General features: G+C 39.7%; 1 protein-coding gene across 1 annotated transcript; it reads right to left on the bottom strand.

Annotated features, from left to right (window-relative positions):
* Positions 1 to 1,162: 1,162 nt before the first annotated feature.
* Positions 1,163 to 15,496, bottom strand: rcc1 (regulator of chromosome condensation 1). The gene is made up of 10 exons (XM_061916096.1): positions 15,353 to 15,496; positions 13,351 to 13,439; positions 13,051 to 13,238; positions 7,504 to 7,683; positions 5,056 to 5,152; positions 4,851 to 4,973; positions 4,326 to 4,466; positions 2,135 to 2,254; positions 1,906 to 2,058; positions 1,163 to 1,802 (listed from the first exon to the last, which is right to left on the bottom strand). The coding sequence occupies exons 2-10, from the start codon at positions 13,427 to 13,429 to the stop codon at positions 1,627 to 1,629; spliced, it is 1,257 nt and encodes a 418-aa protein (XP_061772080.1). The 5' UTR covers positions 13,430 to 13,439; positions 15,353 to 15,496; the 3' UTR covers positions 1,163 to 1,626.
* Positions 15,497 to 21,584: the final 6,088 nt, after the last annotated feature.

Genomic DNA, 21,584 nt, shown 5'->3' with positions numbered 1-21,584 from the left:
ATACAGGTTTTGGAGCTACATATGATGCCATCCTAACGTCTTCTTCGTGGACGCCGCTGCTTATTTCAGTAAGACAATGCCAAGCCACATTCTGCATGTGCTACAATAGCATGGCTTCGTAGTTCAAAAGTGCAGGTACTAGACTGGCCTGCCTGTAGTCCAGACCTGTCTCCCATTGAATATGTGTGGCCCATTATGAAGCGTAAAATACCACATCGGAGACCCTGGACTGTTGAACAACTTAAGCTGTACATCAAGCAAGAATGGGAAATAATTCCACTTAAAAAAAAAAACCTTCAAAAATTGGTCTCCTCAGTTCCTAAACATTAACTGAGTGTTGTTAAAAGGAAAGGCCATGTAACACATTGGTAAAAACGCCCGTGCCAACTTTTTTGCAATCCGTTGCTGCCGTTAAATTCTAAGTTAAAGATTATTTCCAAATAAAAAATGTGTTTCTCAGTTCAAACATTAAATATCTTGTCATTGCACTCTATTCAATAGAGTACAAGTTGAAAAGGATTTGCAAATCATTGTATTCTGTACTTATTTATGATTTACACAATGTGCTAACTTCACTGGTTTTGTACTTAGTGCTATTCTCTTTTTAAGTTTATTAAAGATAACGTTAGATTTGGTGACATGGGCAGTAATGGCAGGCATATTCTGACCTATTTGGACCTTCGCTGGCATCGTTTAGTTGAGTTATTGGACATTTTCTGCAAGACAATTATGAAGAGCAAAAGGTACTTCTTGAGCTCTTAGCAACGGAGCAATTTGACCCAGACATCAATCTCTGACTATTTTGTTTACATCATGTGTGCATCTGTGCAAGAGTCAACTGACCATCTGCTGGTGAGTTGGCTCGAGGATAGGGCCTGTCAGTCCTAATAGAGTAAACTAGTCAGGCATATGTTTGGTCTCTGGTCCAACCTATGTTATGGCAGGCAAGGGGACTTAGTGCAACACTGGAAATAATGCAGGTGTCTCAGATGCAACATCTTCCTAGTGAAAGTCCAACAGGTAAAATCATATTAGTATTTCACAGCTCTAAGAGCCACAGAGGTATTAGTATCAAGAGGGAGAGTTTTGCCAGGAAGTCTAGCCTCAGCAACAAAATTACATTAATTAATTGCAAAAAAATAAAAATGCACTGTATCTGAAATCAAGTAAAATCTAAAATTTATTATCAGATGACAAGAACAGTAGCAAAATACAGGATGTAGTTCCCCAATTTCAGTGAAAACATCGGTGCCCTCGGTAGTATGACTAATTGAACTCGATGGGTGGAAATATCTTGTTTGTATCGGAATTTATGCAATCAAAACATTTTTTAAAAGACTGTGAAATTAATAAAAATGTATTTACAGTACATGCCGACAGTCGAATGTCTTGCTCAGTTTTTTTTTTTTAAAATAGTCTCCTATTTGTGATGATATAGTGAAAATGTCTATCTCTTAGCCACGTCAGCAAAAGGAGGAATTTTAGCTGATAGGGTTGAAGCTGACCACTTTCTCTCAGCTGTGATACTCTTGCACTTAGCTGAGCATAGAAAGTCACATTAAGACTGTCACCCCACTGTAGGCATAAGAAACAGTCTGAAGTGTTATTACATGCCTGAGAGGAACATCAGCTTTCCTCTGTGCCTTTAACCAAAAGAACTGTGTGCTGCCCTCCACTGGACGCCATCAGTACTGTGCAATTCTCAAGCTGCTTGCCGGTCATCTTCACTGGGCTCCACTCGTCGTCTTCTTTTCCCGTTCCAAGTTGTAGGTTGGTGCCCATTCCCCACGCGTACACAGCGCCTGCAGTCGGCACAGTCAACATCAGGTGCTTGTAAGCAACAAATACAAATCAGTTCCAAAGCTAGTATCCTTCATATCCTACTGTAAAGTTGTACTTCCTCACCCTTTTTGGTGACCGCAAAGCTGACTGATGCCCCACATGTCACACCTCTGGATGATTCAATCCCAGTCACTGGAGTGGGTTCACTTTGCTCTTCAGCTCCTTCACCGAGACCAAGGCGGCCATATTCCGCTCTGCCCAGGCTATACACCTGTCCTGTATTTTTTTTTTTAATTAGCTCCAAACTAAGGACAGAAACAAGTTATGGACAAATGCAATACTAGCAGTTTACCTTCTGAATCGAGGCAGACAGTGTGGTGTTGTCCTCCAGAAAAGTCAATCCAGGCCGTGGTGGAATTTTTGAAGGAAGTCAGTTTGACGGGGACAAAACACATCTTTGTGCTTTTGGTGCCTGGACACATACAGAATATACGAGTTATGACAAGAGTTGTGAAAGAATAATAAGAGTTTCAATACATTTCAGATTGTCTCTTTCGTTTGCTTCGACAACAGTAGTGTATTGGTACATGTATTCGCAACGGAATTTTTCTTTACAAAACCTTGTTTGGTACACATTCCCAGTTGGTACAGAATATAGAGACAGACAAGAAAAGTACCTTGCCTCAATTATCTACACCGTAAACAAATCCCACTGCAAAGCTTTTGGTTAGCAGGACTCAAGGCTATTGATAGTTCTAAAGGAGATGTCAGAATTTTGAGACTCTCTTCCATCATTAATATCTTTTGCTTGGGAACACTTCATCTTCCGGTGAAAAACAAGCAGATGAGACGCGAGTGTGTCGGCATTGTTCAGTAGCGATTGAAAACGAGGGTCCCACTGCAAAGCATTTGGTTAGCAGGAATCAAGGCTGTTGATAGTTCTAAGGAGATGTCAGAATTTGGAGACTCTCTTCCATCATTAATATCTTTTGCTTGGGAACACTTCATCTTCCAGTGAAAAGCAAGCAGATAAGACGCGAGTGTGTCGGCATTGTTCAGTAGCGATTGAAAACGAGGGTCCAAGGTGGGAACTATTAATGCAGCACTTCAGCCAATAAAGAACTTTAGCAAAAATAGCCTGCTAAATGATAAAATAAATAAACATTTCTAGTTGCCGAGCAGGCATCTGTCTTGTTTTAATTTTCATGCCTTCTAAAACCACTACATGTCCAGACACTTTGCTCCTAGTCGCCGCAGACTTCCAGCTCAAAGTGGAGTGTCGTATGTACCATCTACCCATTCATATCTATACCTGAAAGTGTTGTTGCACTTAGTAGATATTAGTCTCTTTCCTGATTTATTAATATACTTGCCAATTTTCTCTGCTTAGCTGGTTACTATCAGCTATGAAAAGGTTACCAGTTAAGCTTCTGTTGAATTGTACCAAGGATTTAATTTTTTGTTCCACTACTTCACATTCAAACTAGCTTAGCGCCACAGCTAGCATAGCTGGTCTTCTCCTCCTCCCTCCTCCATGCACTTCTGCTTATATTCTTATTTTGTATTACTTTATTCAACATACATACATAAATTGATATCAGGACATTTGTCCATCGATTCAGAATCGTCCGCGTTCCAATCGTGATGCATCGAAGAGTCAATCATTTTCCCAACTCTAGCACAAAATGTGGCCCGGGGGGCAATTTTTTTACACAATTTTATTGGCACTCAGAATAATATAAAAATTGTTTTTACATTATTGATGAGCTATATTATTATAAAATTACACAATGAGGTGGCGACTTGTGTACACTGCCTTCCGCCAAACTGCAGTTGGGATAGGCTCCAGCCCCCCTGCGACACCAGGAGGGACAAGCGGTGGATGGATGGATGGATGGATGGATGGACTAATTTGCTTTGTCACCACATAGCAAAGCTTCTTCTTCTTTGTTTGGATAAAGATGTTAATTATAGAGGTGTAACCACTATACAGCCGAGCAAGTGTTTGATAGCCAACTGACCATGCACTCGTCTACAGATGCCAGACCACGATTCCCATTCGGATAGCGGTATATGGGACAGAATCTTATGATGTGGTCAGCAGTCTGCTTCTCTGCACCACACACTCAAAGCCTAATGGATACTAATTGGAGGTAACCACCAGGGGAAGCATTTATACCAAAACAAGCTACGAAATAAACCAAAAGTACAAGACAACAGAAGTGTCCAGTTCGGTTAGGAATTAAACAGTAAGATGTGGCGGCACTTTGGAGATCCCTAGTTTAGAGTATAAGGCTTTTTTACTTGGACATATTTTGATTGTAATGACATGAAAACACTTTTAGTATGTTCTGCTATCTGTGTTAGTGGGTTCACTTTTAAATTTTTTCACAGTGCTTACGTTTTTACACTTGACAGTCATGAAAAGTTGCTCAAAAACGTCTTGATAAATGGAGCTTAGGAAAACTGAGTTCACCTCACTAATTCAAAATTACAACTTGACAGTCAAGATGAAAAAAAAGTACAAACAGTAGAACACTTACCCAACTGTTGATAGTTGGAAAGACCAAATCCATACACTTGTTCTTCTTTTGACACAGCAAATGTGGCGTACGCCCCACAGAAGGCATCAATGAAATGAATTTTCCCCTTGACTCTCACCATCTGAGGAATTAATAGACGACCTGAAATCACAGGAACTTTTTAGCGAGTACAGAGACAATAGTTAAACACTTAACATCGTCTCACTCAGTGGCCTAGTGGTTAGAACGTCCGCCCTGAGATCGGTAGGTTGGGAGTTCAAACCCCGGCCGAGTCATACCAAAGACTATAAATAAATGGGACCCATTGCCTCCCTGCTTGGCACTCAGCATCAATGGTTGGAATTGGGGATTAAATCACCATAAATGATTACCGGGCGCGGCACCGCTGCTGCCCACTGCTCCCCTAACTTCTGAGGGGGTGATCAATGGGATATGTCAAATGCAGAGGACAAATTTCACCACACCTAGTGTGTGTGTGACAATTGTTGGTACTTTAACTTTGTCTTTGGGGGTTTCTATACTTACCAAGGCCTCTCCTGCCTCCCCTGATTGAGAATTGTTCAGGCACCCTTCCTAGTTGCCCTTGTTCCGCTGCACCGGATGTGTAAAGCTTTCCATCCATGGTCACCATAACAAGATGGTCGTTACCTGTTAAAACATCAGTGACCTTTAAACAGATCACTTTGCTCTTATAATAAAAAGATGGAGAGATCATGTGTTCAAGCCCTACCTGATGCAACTTTCACAACAGTTTCTAACATGGGTAGTTTAAGTGGAAGAGCAGACGGCTTTAATGGATCCAAAAGTCCAATAACACCATTGTTGTCCTGGGTTGGTGGGTGAAAGATCAGTATTAGAGGCAAACCTTCCCCTCACCTAAGAATGCCAACATTGAAATAAATACAGCACATTTTATCGGGTCCCAAAATGCCTGAAAACAAAACAATACAGTGAGCGTCTCCCCAAACAACCATATTTATCACAGACTGGTGATATAAAAGCACATATTCATGTTCATTAAACTGTTTGTCAGTTGTGTTTTTTTTAAACAATAGAGAGTGAGGTTTCTTAGGGGAAATCTGCTCTAGTTTTAATAAAGAGAAAGCTCAAGGTAGGCAGAGATAATAGAGCTGTAATTACCAGTGTGCCACTGAGTGTTAATGAGACTTCAATGGCTAAATAAAATTACAGGGGGACAAATATCAAAACTTGAGGGATGAAAGTAGCCCTGAAAGATTAAACTGGGGTTAAAACTCTACATGCCAGTTTTTCAAATACTATTATCATGAGATATGTAAATTTATCTCAGTAATATAATAGTTGAATTAAAAAATGCGAGACAAAAAAGATAAATGGAGGAAAAACAATGTATATACTTTATTTTTCTTCTTTTCCTCATTTGATATTGTGTAGTATGCATTAGTTAAGACAAATGTAACACCTATTTTATGTAAAAATATTTTTCACGTTTTTGAAACAGATTTGACTGGTTCTTGTTTACTTTAATTGACAATATACAGAAAAACTGATTAGCCCCGCTTCACAAATGTTCTCATATTTACACATTAGGGAGGATAGAAATGGCCAAAGCCAGATAAGCAAATCAAACCATGCTAAATGACCTAGAAGCATTGCAAACACATCACTAATAGGTGCATGTTACTGAGTTGCAGCCAATTAACTCATTTAAGTTGAAAGCTATACAATTGTCTTAACGGAAAATGAACATGGCTGAAAAAAATCAATTCATACCAAGTGGCTAACAACAAATTGTAAACTGGAAAACACCGGAATCATGCTTGCTGAAAATCATGATTTAGGAAAAAGGGGTATCATGTTGAAGTATTCCAAATACATTTATGTAAATACAGTGGGGCAAAGAAGTATTTAGTCAGCCACCGATTGTGCAAGTTCTCCCACTTAAAATGATGACAGAGGTCTGTAATTTTCATCATAGGTACACTTCAACTGTGAGAGACAGAATGTGAAAAAAAATCCAGTAATTAACATTGTAGGAATTTTAAAGAATTTATTCGTAAATTATGGTTGAAAATAAGTATTTGGTCACTTCAAATAAGGAAGATCTCTGGCTCTCACAGACCTGTAACTTCTTCTTTAAAAAGCTCTTCTGTCCTCCACTCGTTACCTGTATTAATGGCACTTGTTTGAACTCGTTATCTGTATAAAAGACACCTGTCCACAGCCTCAAACAGTCAGACTCCAAACTCCACTATGGCCAAGACTAAAGAGCTGTTGAAGGATACCAGGAAAGGAATTGTAGACCTGCACCAGACTGTGAAGAGTGAATCTACAATAGGAAAGCAGCTTGGTGTGAAAAAAATCAACTGTGGGAGCAATTATCCACTGATAATCTCCCTCGATCTTGGGCTCCACGCAAGATCTCATCCCGTGGGGTCAAAATGATCATGAAAACGGTGAGCAAAAATCCCAGAACCACATGGGGGGACCTGGTGAATGACCTGCAGAGAGCTGGGACCAAAGTAACAAAGGTTACCATCAGTAACACAGTACGCCAACAGGGAATCAAATCCTGCAGTGCCAGACGTGCCCCCCTGCTTAAGCCAGTGCATGTCCAGGCCCTTCTGAAGTTTTCCAGAGAGCACATGAATGAAACAGCAGAGGATTGGGAGAATGTCATGTGGTCAGATGAAACCAAAATAGAACTTTTTGGTATAAACTCAACTCGTTGTGTTTGGAGGAAATAGAATACTGAGTTGCATCCCAAGAACACCATACCAACTGTGAAGCATGGGGGTGGAAACAACATGCTTTAGGGCTGTTTTTCTGCTAAAGGGACAGGACGATTGATCCGTGTTAAGGAAAGAATAAATGGGGCCGTGTATCGTGAAATTTTGAGCCAAAACTTCCTTCCATCAGTGAGAGCTTTGAATGGTTGACCAAATACTTATTTTCCACCATAATTTACAAATAAATTATTTAAAATTCCTACAATGTGAATTCCTGGATTTTTTTTCTCATTCTGTCTCTCACAGTTGAAGTGTACCTATGATGACAACTACAGACCTCTGTCATCATTTTAGGTGGGAGAACTTGCACAATCAATGGCTGACTAAATACTTTTTTGCTCCACTGTATATTTCCAAATAATACTTTGTTTTGTTACTTTAAGTGAATCAGTAAAAAGCAGAGTACTAACCCTGAAGGATCCCCACAAGTATACTTCTCCCTCCTGTGTTAGTGCGGCTGAGTGGCTGTCCCCTGCAGACACCTGGACCACCTTCTCTTCAAGTTCCACCCTCCCTGGGATCATCTCAGATCCTTCCTCTTTGGTTTCCCGACCAAGAGCCCCTTCATCGTTACAGCCAAAAGTGTAGACCTTAAGAAAAAAGTTCCAAAGGACTCAATTGTAAAAATTGCGAGAGATTAGGGCTGCACAATTACTAGTTATCTTAATGAAACCATGATTATCAATTACAATTATTCATTGTTAGGTAAAACACTGTTTCTCACAGATTGGCAATCTACTTTTGGCAAGTATAAGTGGGCGCGTGAAAGTGACGACATCTTGTAAATTGCAATGAAATTGTCTGATTATAAAAGGACTAAATGAATATCAAAGTAAAGTTAAAGTAAAAACCCCGTTTCCATAAGAGTTGGGAAATTGTGTTAGATATAAATATAAAGGGAATACAATGATTTGCAAATCATTTTCAACCCATATTCAATTGAATGCACTACAAAGACAAAATATTTGATGTTCACTCTCAAACTCAATTTTTATTTTTAGCAAATAATTAACTTAGAAATTCATGGCTGCAACACGTGCCAAAGTAGCTGGGAAAGGGCACCACTGTGTTACATCATCACCTTTTCTTTTAACAACACTCAATAAACGTTTGGGAACTGAGGAAACAAATTGTTCAAGCTTTGAATGTGGAATTCTTTCCCATCCTTGTTTTATGTAGAGCTTCAGTCGTTCAACAGTCCGGGGTCTCCGCTGTCGTATTTTACGCTTCATAATGCGCCACACATTTTCGATGGGAGACAGGTCTGGACTACAGGCGGGCCAGGAAAGCCACGCTGTTGTAACACGTGCTGAATGTGGCTTGGCATTGTCTTGCTGAAATAAGCAGGGGTGTCCATGAAAAAGACTGCGCTTAAATGGCAGCATATGTTGTTCCAAAACCTGTATGTACCTTTCAGCATTAATGGCGCCTTCACAGATGTGTAAGTTACCCATACCTTGAGCACTAATGCACCCCCATACCACCACAGATGCTGGCTTTTGAACTTTGCGTCGATAACAGTCTGGATGGTTCGCTTCCACTTTGGTCCGAATGACACAATGTCAAATATTTCCAAAAACAATTTGAAATGTGGACTTCTCAGACCACAGAACACTTCTCCACTTTGCATCAGTCCATCTTAGATGATCTCGGGCCCAGAGACGCCGGCGGCGTTTTTGGATGTTGTTGATAAACGGGTTTTGCTTTGCATAGTAGAGCTTTAACTTGCACTTACAGATGTAGCGACGAACTGTATTTAGTGAGTGGTTTTCTGAAGTGTTAATGAGTCCATGTGGTGATATCCTTTAGAGATTGAGGTCGGTTTTTGATACAGTGCCGTCTAAGGGATCGAAGGTCACGGTCATTCAACGTTGGTTTCCGGCCATGCCGCTTACGTGGAGTGATTTCTCCAGATTCTCTGAACCTTTTTATGATATTATGGACCATGGATGTTGAAATCCCTAAATTTCTTGCAATTGCACTTTGAGAAACTTTCTTAAACTGGTTGACTATTTGCTCACGCAGTTGTGGCCAAAAGGGTGTACCTCGCCCCATCCTTTCCTGTGAAAGACTGAGCATTTTTTGGGAAGCTGTTTTTATACCCAATCATGGCACCCACCTGTTCCCAATTAGCCTGGCACAACTGTGGGATATGTTGTTCCAAATAAGTGTTTGATGAGCATTCCTCAACTTTATCAGTGTTTATTGCCACCGTTCCAAACTTCTTTGTCACATTTTGCTGGCATCAAATTCTAAAGTTAATGATTATTTGCAAAAATAAAAAATGTTTATCAGTTTGAACATCAAATATGTTGTCTTTGTAGCATATTCAACAGAATATGGGTTGAAAATTATTTGCAAATCATTGTATTCCGTTTATATTTACATTTAACAATTTCCCAACTCATATGGAAACGGGGTTTGTACCAATGATTGTCACACACACACTAAGTGTGGTGAAATGTGTGCTCTGCATTTGACCCATCCCCTTGTTCCACCCCTGGGAGGTGAGGGGAGCAGTGGGCAGCAGCGGTGCCACGCCCGGGAATCATTTTTGGTGATTTCACCCCCAATTTCAACCCTTGATGCTGAATGCTAAGCAGGGAGGTAATGGTCCCATTTTTATAGTCTTTGGTATGACTCGGCCGGGGTTGGAACTCACAACCTACCAATCTCAGGGCGGACACTCTAACCACTAGGCCACTGAAAAGGTTAAAACCTTGATTCTAGCCTGATTTTGCCATTCCTTGACCACTTTTGACGTGTTTTGGGTCATTGTCCTGTTGGAACACTCAACTGCGCCCAAGAAACAACCATTATCCATAAATCTAAAGACAAACATTTGCTTTTTTATTCATTATTGGTATTAAAATGTAATATATTTTCTAAATTACATGATGCTTTAGGCTCTTTTTATGCAATTTTTGTATTTTTTCTCCAAGCCATATAAAAAAAAAATGTATGTTTTGCATATAGCTTACACCTCATCAATTGGACACCCTTGCTTGACTTAATCATACATTTGATTGTTTGTAGTGTGAGACATGTATATTTCATCCATCCATCCATTCCCCACCGCTTATTCCCTTTGGTGTCGCGGTGTAGTGTGAGACATGTATATTTCATCCATCCATCCATTTCCCACCGCTTATTCCCTTTGGTGTCGCGGGGGGCACTGGTGCCTTTTTCAGGTACAATCGGGCGGAAGGCGGAGTACACCCTGGACAAGTCGCCACCTCATCGCAGGGCCAGACATTTATATTATACATAGTAAATACAAAATACAAAAACAGGTTATTTAGTGAAACAATTGTATGCCCGTGAAAGACTACTTAAATATTAAATTTTGTGTTTCATTGTATACCGGTTGTACTTAATTAAAATAATTCAAATAGGTAGTACACTGCCTTTGAAAGATACAGGTACCCTTTTTTTTTCATAGATATGAATGCGCGCCATGGTGACAATGCTAGTAATAAGCGCAGCGGCACATATCACAGAGAGAGCACTTACAAACGGAAACAGCAACAGAAGGAGAATTTATATATTTTTGGCTTAAAACTAATGAAAAAGAAAACACTGAAGCACCTCTCTGCAAGCATTGCTTTAAAACAAAGTTAGTTCTGCAGCCAACGTCCCTCGACAGTATTTGCCTCCATTGCAACAAAAAAAAACCTGTTTCTTACATGTATTATCCATGCAGGAAGAGGAATAGCTACACGTGCTTCACTACACACTGTAGGAGGATACCATAGATAACCACTGACAGCTGAATGTAAACAAATGGGTGGATCTATAAAAATATTGACAGTTAGTCGATACAATGATTAGATCAATATTTTTAACATCGCAAAATCGTTCTTTTTTTTTTTTATTTAGAAAGTGAGGAAATATGTCCCTGGATACAGGAGGACTTTAATTATGACCAATGTATGATCCTGTAACTACTTGGTTTTGAATTTATACAAAAAATTGTAGCATCACCCAAAACTAATGTAAAGTATCCAAACAACAGAAGAATATGCATTTATTACATTTGAACATAAGTGTAGATATAAAACATTAAAACAAAGTAATCAGATATTAACCGAAAATTAATCATCCATCCCTTGTCTACTGCTTGTCCCTCATAATTTTGACAAAATAATACAATCAGAAATGACACAGTAAGTCACTGCATACGTCAGCAGCCAAATTAGGAGCCTTTTAAGCTGTTTACATATTACTAAAAGAGAAGTTGTCAAGTATATTGACAGTTATTCAATAGCGGTTTAAAGGCAATGTGGATACCGTGGTATTTGGGTTTCAAAGTCTTCACAATAATACCGTAACCACTGACGGTACTTTCAAACAAAAACCTTTGTGTCTATTTTTTTCTTGGCACTTTAGCGTTGGCCGGGTTTGAAAATAACTACATCTCCCAGAATCCTCTGCGCAGAGCAGAAACAGCAAGGTGGAGGCGTGGAACTCCGTAAGCAGGAAGTGAAGTGTGCCCGTAGTAAATGAGAAAAATTGTTGTTTTTGGAAATTTCCTAAAAATCTATACAGAACTTTTGGGGTTATATTGCCAACAAACAGACAAACAAACTTTGGCCAATGTAACAAAAGTCTGCATTCTGCAAAGCAGAGCGCACCACTTTCACCTGGAGCATTTCCAAGGCGACACAGCCAACAGTCCCGTCGCAGCACACGGAGGATATTCACCAAAAAAACCACTATTGCGGGAACTAGGAGTAAACTGAAGAACAACTTGATGAATTCTCCAAACATCCATCCATTTTTCACTGCTTGTTTCTCTTAATGTTGCGGGGGAGGCTGAAGCCTATCAAGCCGTGCTTAGGCGGAAAGCAGGTTACACCCTGGACAAGTTGCTACCTCAAACTGTCATGCAGAAAAAAAATTTGAAGCCCGCAAAGCCAAACATCAGTTTGTGAGGTATTTACATAATTAAAAGTTAAATACGTGAGTCAACTTTTCTGAGAAACTGCATTTTCCAAACTGATATAGCCATGTCTAATATGGAGGACACTGCTTCTCATTGAGTAAAAGTTACTAAAGTGCGCATTATTATGTTACACCGGATGTTTACCTTGAAACGTTATCAGACACGCAACTTTGTTTTTTTTTATGTTACTTGAAACAATGTATGTCCCTATAAAATTATTTGCACTTAAATATACCTGTTTGTAGTAAGATTAAATTTTTTTAGCATTATTATTTAGCATCTATTTACAGTAAGTGTCCTTTTCCTGAACATTCCTGCCACTTCATTTTGCACACTATGGCATTATTGAGTTTTTTGGACATATAACACAATAATATTGTACTGTAGCCTTAAAACAGTGATAATATCGTACCATGAGATGTAGAGACTGTTAAATCCCTATTATTCAATGCCAAAAAATGTTTTGATTGCAATAAAGATGTATGTCCAATGTATAATAAGAATTTCTGGTAAAATAAAGCTGATAATGTTCCGCCCGAATGCAGCTGATATAGGCTCCAACGAGCCCCCACGACCCAGAACGGGACAAGCGGTAAAAAATGGATGGATGGATAAAGCTGATAATGACTTTTTTGTTGTCCAATTTAAAAAAAAAAGTATCTAAATACATTTTCATACTAGGTACATCGGTATCCAGACAAACCTAGTTCAATTGCATTCCCGGATTCATACACATATGCAAATGCCGATGGAGGAGGGGCATGAATTGCAATGGCAAGCAAGTCTCATTGGTGTTGGCAATACACAATGGCCTCAGGTGTGAGCATGAACTGCTGTTGGTGTTTACAGCGGGGCTGTGAAAGTGCTTGATTTCATATGCAGCGGAGCTTGCTTTTTAAATGTTAATATCGCTGTCGATAACTTACTCGTGGCAGGTAAATTGATGATTAATTGTGCAGCCCTACCAGAGGTGTACTCTATTTTTAACTAAACATGTGAAGTGGGTACTTACCAGACCTGTTTCGCTGAGGCACACGGTGTGCATGCCTCCAGCTATCACCTGTACTATTTTCTCAGGTAGGGACAAGAGTGCTGGCTTCTTCCTCTCAATGATGTCCTCTCCCAAACCCAATTGTCCAACATCACCTTGGCCCAAAACAAGCACTTGACCAGCCTCGGTTCCATGACTCCTGTGGTAAACTGGTTAACACGCACGCACACATGCACATTCATTCACAGGTAAGCCCAATTACCATCTGGGAATAAAGTGCTTATGGTTGTGCTGCAGTGAATTACTTTTATTCATACTAACCTCTTACTTTCTTCGGCTCTTTCACCTCTTCCACAATGACATCTGATTTCCTCTTGGTAGTAGACTTTCTAGCTGGCATGTCAGCAACTCTTAAATAATACACAACGAGAGATGTATCACGAATGGGTTAAAGCAGTGGTTCTTAACCTGGGTTCGATCGAACCCTAGGGGTTCGGCGGAGGTCAAAACACACCCGACTCATCGTGTAAATATAAACTTCTTCCAATCTGCGTTTTACGGATCTGGCAACAGCAGACTGATTTGCAGGTTTGTAATTTGTTGTGAGTTTATGCACTGTGTTGCTTTTGTGGTTTGAACAAGGTGATGTTCATGCACGGTTCATTTTGTGCACCAGTAAAAAAAAAACATGGTAACACTTCAGTACGGGGAACATATTCAGCATTAATTAGTTGCTTATTAACATGCAAATTAGTAACATATTGGATCTTAACTAGTCATCATTAAGTACTTATTAATGCCTTATTCGGCATGGCCTTATTATAACCCTAACCAAATAACTCAAAATTAAGTCTTTATTACTTAGAATATGTTCCCCTAGTTTCCAAATAACTCTAAATTAAGTCTTTGTTAATCACAATATGTTCCCCTACTGTCCAAATAACTCTAAATTGAGTCGTTGTTACATAGAATATGTTCCCCTAGTGTCCAAATAACTCTGAATTAAGTCTTTGTTAATTACAATATGTTCACCTAGTGTCCAAATAACTCTAAATTGAGTCGTTGTTACATAGAATATGTTCCCTTAGTGTCCAAATAACTCTAAATTAAGTCTTTGTTACTTAGGATATGTAACCCGAGTGTCCAAATAACTCTAAATTAAGTCTTTATTACTTAAAATATGTACCCCGAGTATCCAAATAACTGTAAATTAAGTCTTTGTTACTTAAAATATGTTCCCCTAGTGTCCAAATAACTGTAAATTAAGTCTTTGTTACTTAAAATATGTTCCCCTAGTGTCCAAACAACTCTAAATTAAGTCTTTGTTATTTAGAATATGTTCCCCTAGTGTCCAAATAACTCTAAATTAAGTCTTTATTACTTAGAATATGTACCCCGAGTGTCCAAATAACTCTAAATTAAGTCTTTGTTACTTAGAATATGTTCTCCTAGTGTCCAAATAACTCTAAATTGAATCGTTGTTACTTAGAATATGTTCCCCTAGTGTCCAAATAACTCTAAATTAAGTCTTTATTACTTAGAATATGTGCCCCGAGTGTCCAAATAACTCTAAATTAATTAAGTCGTTGTTACTTAGAATATGTTCCCCTTAATTAAGTGTTACCAAAAACATCTAACTTCATCTTGAATTTGAAAAAAACAAAAACATTTTATTTTTCACTGAGGAAGGGTTCGGTGAATGCGTATATGAAACCGTTGGGGTTCAGTACCTCCAACAAGGTTAAGAACCACTGGGTTAAAGACATGTATTGGAGGAAGCCACTGTGAGGAGAGTGTGGTTCAATAAAGGAGGCATTGTATGACAGTTGTCAGGAGGCTGTCACCCTTCCAGCTACTTTTGCACCCCGACACACATTCAATGCTTGCGGTTCAATGAAACAACGTCTTCTTCAACATTAACAAAAGTAATCAGGACGTTTTGACTATGAGGGAACGCACTGAAGTTCCAAATTATCGCTTTAGTATTTATTGAGTTCTAAAAGCCACCTGAAAGTTAGCTTCCATTGGCAGTGCGGATGTGCAGCCCGGTGTTCGTGTTGTCAATTACTCACCAAAACAAATAAGTAACTAAATGTACTAAAAACGTATCGTTTTGAACAGTAGTAGATCCAATTTACCGCCAAAAGGAGTAGGATGGCAGTAAGGGGACACAAACACGTGCACGTCCAAGTCACAACTAGCATAGATAGCTCCGCCAGCATGCCAGTCGGGTAATTTACCAGCAAAACATGGGACTTAATTGACTGTTTACTAATCGTTCATGTTTCCGGAAGACAGTTTAAGTTTAGTTTAGTTGACCAACCTGTGACGGGAACAAAGTTTGTAGGCTGGCTTGAAACGAACATGCACACTCACGCAGTCACTTCCAGGTCAATGGGAAAACCAGTCGAGTACTCTCGCGATAACAACTGTGATTTAGATGCTTCTTAAAGAGACAGTAGCCTCCTTCGAGCTGGGCAGAATTATTGGAGTCACAGCAAAAGTCTTACCTTTATATCTGATTTATATTACATGCAATTCAGTGCAGCAATATGTATTACTCAAATGTACGTCTCTTTTTGATGGATTACGATTTTGTAGTTTACATTCACTAGTACATACATTTACCACGAATTGATTAACGCAGTGGTTCTCAAATGGGGGTACGCGTACCCCTGGGGGTACTTACAGGTATGCCAAGGGGTACGTGAGATTTTTTTTAAATATTCTAAAAATAGCAACAATTCAAAAATCCTTTATAAATATACTTGAAAAAAAATGGGTTGTACTTGCATAGCGCTTTTCTACCTTCAAGGTACTCAAAGCGCTTCCACATTTACCCATTCACACACATTCACACACTGATGGAGGGAGCTGCCATGCAAGGCGCTAACCAGCACCCACCAGGAGCAGGGGTGAAGTGTCTTGCTCAGGACACAACGGACGTGACGAGGTTGGTACTAGCTGGGGATTGAACCAGGAACCCTCAGGTTGCGCACGGCCGCTCTTTCACTGCGCCACGCCGTCCCATATTTATTGAATAATACTTCAACAAAATATGAATGTAAGTTCATGAACAGTGGGGGGGAAAAATACAACAATGCAATTTTCAGTGTTGACAGCTAGATATTTTGTGGACATGTTCCATAAATATTGATGTTAAAGATTTCTTTTTTTGTGAAGAAATTTTTAAAATGAAGTTCATGAATCCAGATGGATCTCTATTACAATCCCCAAAGAGGGCACTTTAAGTTGATGATTACTGCTATGTGTACATAACTTTATTTATAATTGAATCACTTGTGGGCTTCACGGTGGAAGAGGGGTTAGGGCGTCTGCCTCACAATACGAAGGTCCTGAGTGGTTAGGGTTCAATTTCGGGCTCAGGATCTTTCTGTGTAGAGTTTGCATGTCCTTCCCCGTGAATGCGTGGCTTCCTCCCACTTCCAAAAACATGCACCTGGGGATAGGTTGATTAGGCAACACTAAAATTGGCCCTAGTGTGTGAATGTGAGTGTGAATGTTGTCTGTCTATCTGTGTTGGCCCTGCGATGAGGTGGCGACTTGTCCAGGGTGTACACCGCCCGATTGTAGCTGAGATAGGCACCTGCGATCCTAAAGGGAATAAACAGTAGAAATGGATGGATGAATCACTTGTTTATTTTTCAACAAGTTTTAAGTTTTTTTATATCTTTTTTTCCAAAGAGTTCAAGAAAGACCACTACAAATGAGCAATATTTTGCTCTGTTGTACAATTTAGTAAATCAGAAACTGATGACATAGTGCTATATTTTACTTCTTTATCTCTTTCTTTCAACAAAAAATGCTTTGCTCTGATTAGGAGGTACTTGAATTAAAAAAATGTTCACAGGGGGTACATCACTAAAAAAAAGTTGAGAACCACTGGATTAACCTAATAAAGTTGAAAAACATATTTGGGTGTTACTGTTTAGTGGTCAATTGTACGGAATATGTACTGTACTGTGCAATCTACTTATTAAAGTTTCAATAAATCATGTTTTGACAAAAAAACGTATCCATAAAAATAACTTGCTTTTAAAATGTCCACCCCTCCATCCATTTCCTACCGCTTATTCCCTTCGAGGTCGCGGGGAGCGCTGGAGCCTGTCTCAGCTACAATCGGGCGGAAGCCGGGGTACACCCTGGAAAGGTCCCTACCTCATCACAGGGCAAACATGGAAAGACAGACAACAATCACGCTCACATTCACAATAGAAGGCCAATTTGTAGTGCTGTCAATCAGCCTATCAACGGGTGCATGTCTTTGGAGGCGTAAGAAAGCCGGAGTACCCGGAGGGAACCCACGCAGAACATGCAAACTCCACACATAAAGATCCCGAGCCCGGGAATGAACCCAAGAGTCAGGACTACTCAGGACCTTCGTATTGTGAGGCACATGCGCTAACACCTGTTTCACAGTGCTGCCCGCTTCTAAAATAGTTTTTTGTTTTTTATGTGTATCATAAGCTGACCATATTGGGAAATCCTAAAAAGAGGACACAGATTTGCGTGCCAAGGCGGGCAGCATGCTAAGGCCGGGACTAGGTAAAAATGTGCCAATGATACTTGAACTTGCTTTGTAAATAATATATTTATTTCAATAAAGCATTTTTTTCCTTTGTTGACAGCAATGTTGGCACTAGGAATTTTCAAATGGAGTCACATGGACCCCATCATGTCATAAAAATGGGGCCCCACAGTAAATTTTTGGGGTCCCACTTTTTTGTAAGCGTTTTGAAAACAAATGATAAACGTATGCATTGTCCTGTTTCTCACATTATGTACTGTGTTTTGGAGAAAGCTTATCATAATCTTAACTTAATTTATTGACACAAAATAATATAAAAGGAAGACAAATTAGTATGCATATGTAAATGTATTCAGTTATAAACATTTATTCACTTTCTTCTTTCTTTCATGGATCTAAACTTTACCGCTGCTGGTAGTTTTTTCTATGTTTTTATTTAATAAGTTGTAAGTGCATTTATTTCAGTATAAAAGTGCAAAAAGTGTTTTGCTTGGGTCATGAAATGATGACAATGGTGTGCCAGGGCATACATACATTTTATTTTTAACGCTTAAATCTCTGGAGTCTACATCAACTTCAGATCTACAGTATTCCTCATTTCAAAATGTTTTTTTTAATGTTTGTTTGTTTGTTTTCCACCCTATTTTGTCAAACAAAACTATATTTTTTATGGAAAACACACAAAGTATATGAAATCTTTCACCAAAATTATTTTTAAAAGTGTAATATTTGATGCGAAGTAATCAGGGATGAGGTGGGGGGGAAAGGGGGTTTGTATATTGTAGCGTCCCGGAAGAGTTAGTGCTGCAAAGGATTCTGGGTATTTGTTCTTTTGTGTTTGTATTGTGTTACAGTGCGGATGTTCTCCTGAAATGTGTTTGTCATTCTTGTTTGGTGTGGGTTCACAGTGTGGCGCATATTTGTGACAGTGTTAAAGTTGTTTATACGGCCACTTTCAGTGTGACCTGTATGGCTGCTGAACAAATATGCCTTGATCGACATCCGAAACGCGGTTTCGCTGCCTCTGCCTCACTAATTCTGCTGCGTCCGCACACCTTCAAAATGTGTTTTTTTCAACCCCTTCATAACCATGTACTTACATTGAAAATAAACGGACATTTGAGGCATTTAAGAAACCTCGCCTGGTCAGGCCCGTAAAGGGGACATGTCCGGGGAAAAGGTCAGTCTGTTATAGGCATATAATTTCATTTGTGCAAACCACTTACTCTTGAATACTTTTCACCCCACAATATTTTGATGGATGATCAGCAGGCATGAGACATTAAAACAGTTGAAAACTTGTTGAATTAGTGCCTGATGTTGAGCAACTCAAACCTAACTTTGAAACAACACACTTTTTGACAATGTTTAATCAATGCTGAGTTCTGACACTGATTTGACCATTGAATTTTGGTCATTTACCAACCAATATTTCATGGAGTGGATCCGTAGTTGTGTATGTATGTATGTTTGGAGCATGCGCAGTTTGTACAGTAAAGTTAACGCCACTGAAGTGGACAGCCGTGTGTGTGTGTCCCTGATTTCTGTATTTTACACCACAAATATAACGTTGAAACAACATGCTTTTGACATTTATTCAATACCAGGTTGTAACGTGACCACATACTTGCCTACCCTCCCAGATTTTCCGGGACACTCCCGAAATTCAGCGCCTCTCCCGAAAACCTCCCGGGACAAATTTTCTCCTGAAATTGAGGCGGAGCTGGAGGCCAGGTCCCCTCCAGCTCCATGAGGAACTTAGTGACGTGTCGACAGCCTGCTTTCACGTCCGCTTTCCCACAATATAAAAAGCAAGCCTGCCCAATGACGTTATAACTGTAGAATGAGCGAGGGCGAGTTCTTGGTTTCTTATGTGGGTTTATTGTTAGGCAGCTTCATTAACGTCCTCCCAGCGCGGTAACAACACACAACAACAGCAGTCACGTTTTCGTCTACCGTAAAGCAGTTCGTCTGCCGTAAACAGCAATGTTGTGACACTCTTAAACAGGATAATGCTGCCATGTACTGTACATGCATATGTGACAATAACATCTACGGCTTTTAGAGAGTGCAGAAGAATGAGGAATATACAGCCATGGCGACGCCGTCGACAAGTAAGATGAAGAAATACGCTTGTAAGTTCCAAGCCGAAGCTGCGATTGGACCTGGATAGCCTCCGGGAAGAAGTAGTGGACTACCAATTGCTTGGCAGTGAAGATCTTCCTCAGGAATCAAAGATTGACCGGTTTTGGGCCATGCTGCAAGATTCCAGACTCTAGTGCATTTGATGGAAGCACTTTTGTGCGTGCCACACAGCAATGCATCATCAGGGAGGGTGTTCAGCATCGTTATAAAAATAGTGACAGAGAATAGAACAAGGATGGACAATTCAACCCTTAACTCAACAATGAGTAGATGAGTGTTATGTGTGTGTGTATATGTGCAAATAAATGAACACTGAAATTCAAGTATTTCTCTTATATACATATATATAAATATTTATATATATATATAAATATATATATACATATATAAATATATATATACATATATATAGCTAGAATTCACTGAAAGTCAAGTATTTCTTTATATATATATATATATATATATATATATAAAATATATTATGGGAAAGCGGACGTGAAAACAGGCTGTCGACGCGTCACTAAGTTCCGCACGGAGCTGGAGGGGGCCTGGCCTCCAGCTCCACCTGAATTTCGGGAGAAAATTTGTCCCGGGATGTTTTCGGGAGAGGCGCTGAATTTCGGGAGTGTCCCGGAAAGTCCGGGAGGGTTGGCAAGTATGTGGTCACGTCAAAATTCACGTTAAAACCTGGCATTGAATAAATGTCAAAAAGCATGTTGTTTCAACGTTGTATTTGTAGTGTAAAATATAGAAATCAGGGACACACACACACATACATATACATATATATATATATATATATATATATATATATATATATACACAGTATATGAAATACTTGACTTGGTGAATCCTAGCTATTTACTCCTCCCCTCTTAACCACGCCCCTGCCCCCAACTCACCCCCCACCTCCCGAAATCGGAGGTCTCAAGGTTGGCAAGTATGCGTGACCAAGAATTGATTAGGTGGACCCCGACTTAAACAAGTTGAGAATCTTATTCGGGTGTTACCATTTAGTGGTCAATTGTACGGAATATGTACTGAACTGTACTGTGCAATCTACTAATAAAAGTTTAAATCAACTTATCAAAACATTGATTTTACCATTGGCATTTACTCATTTTCCAACTAACAACGTGGATACGTTAGACATTAACATTATTTAAATGTATTGAATATGACTATTTTGCAACATTGTTTAGAAGTCAGTTAAAAAAAAAACATACATATAATCAACATTGTATCACACTTCACGGTGGCAGAGGGGTTAGTGCGTCTGCCTCACAATACGAAGTTCCTGCAGTCCTGGGTTCAAATCCAGGCTCGGGATCTTTCTGTGTGGAGTTTGCATGTTCTCCCCGTGAATGCGTGGGTTCCCTCCGGGTACTCCGGCTTCCTCCCACTTCCAAAGACATGCACCTGGGTATAGGTTAATTGGCAACACTAAATTGGCCCTAGTGTGTGAATGTGAGTGTGAATGTTGTCTGTCTATCTGTGTTGGCCCTGCGATGAGGTGGCGACTTGTCCAGGGTGTACCCTGCCCTCCGCCCGATTGTAGCTGAGATAGGCGCCAGCGCCCCCCGCGACCCCGAAAGGGAATAAGCGGTAGAAAATGGATGGATGGATGGATGGATGTATCACACTGTCTTGTGCCTGCTGGGATGTTGCAGTTGTTTGGCAACCTACGGCTTCTGACGCGGCTTGTAGCTTTCAATGTGATTTTTTTATGACAAATGCAGGAAATTAGTATTTTGGAAGTTTTTCTATAATTTCCGTTTATCTGTGAGGCCATAAATGTTTCCTGTTTTATGAGTCGTTTTATGTTTTGGAGCACGAAACTATTTTTCTTTAGTGAAAGAGA

The sequence above is a fragment of the Nerophis ophidion genome, linkage group LG11 (assembly GCF_033978795.1).
Source record: "Nerophis ophidion isolate RoL-2023_Sa linkage group LG11, RoL_Noph_v1.0, whole genome shotgun sequence".
Taxonomy (NCBI): Eukaryota; Metazoa; Chordata; class Actinopteri; order Syngnathiformes; family Syngnathidae; genus Nerophis; species Nerophis ophidion.
Note: the sequence above shows the minus strand (reverse complement) of the source record. Positions and strands in the feature narration are given on the sequence as shown.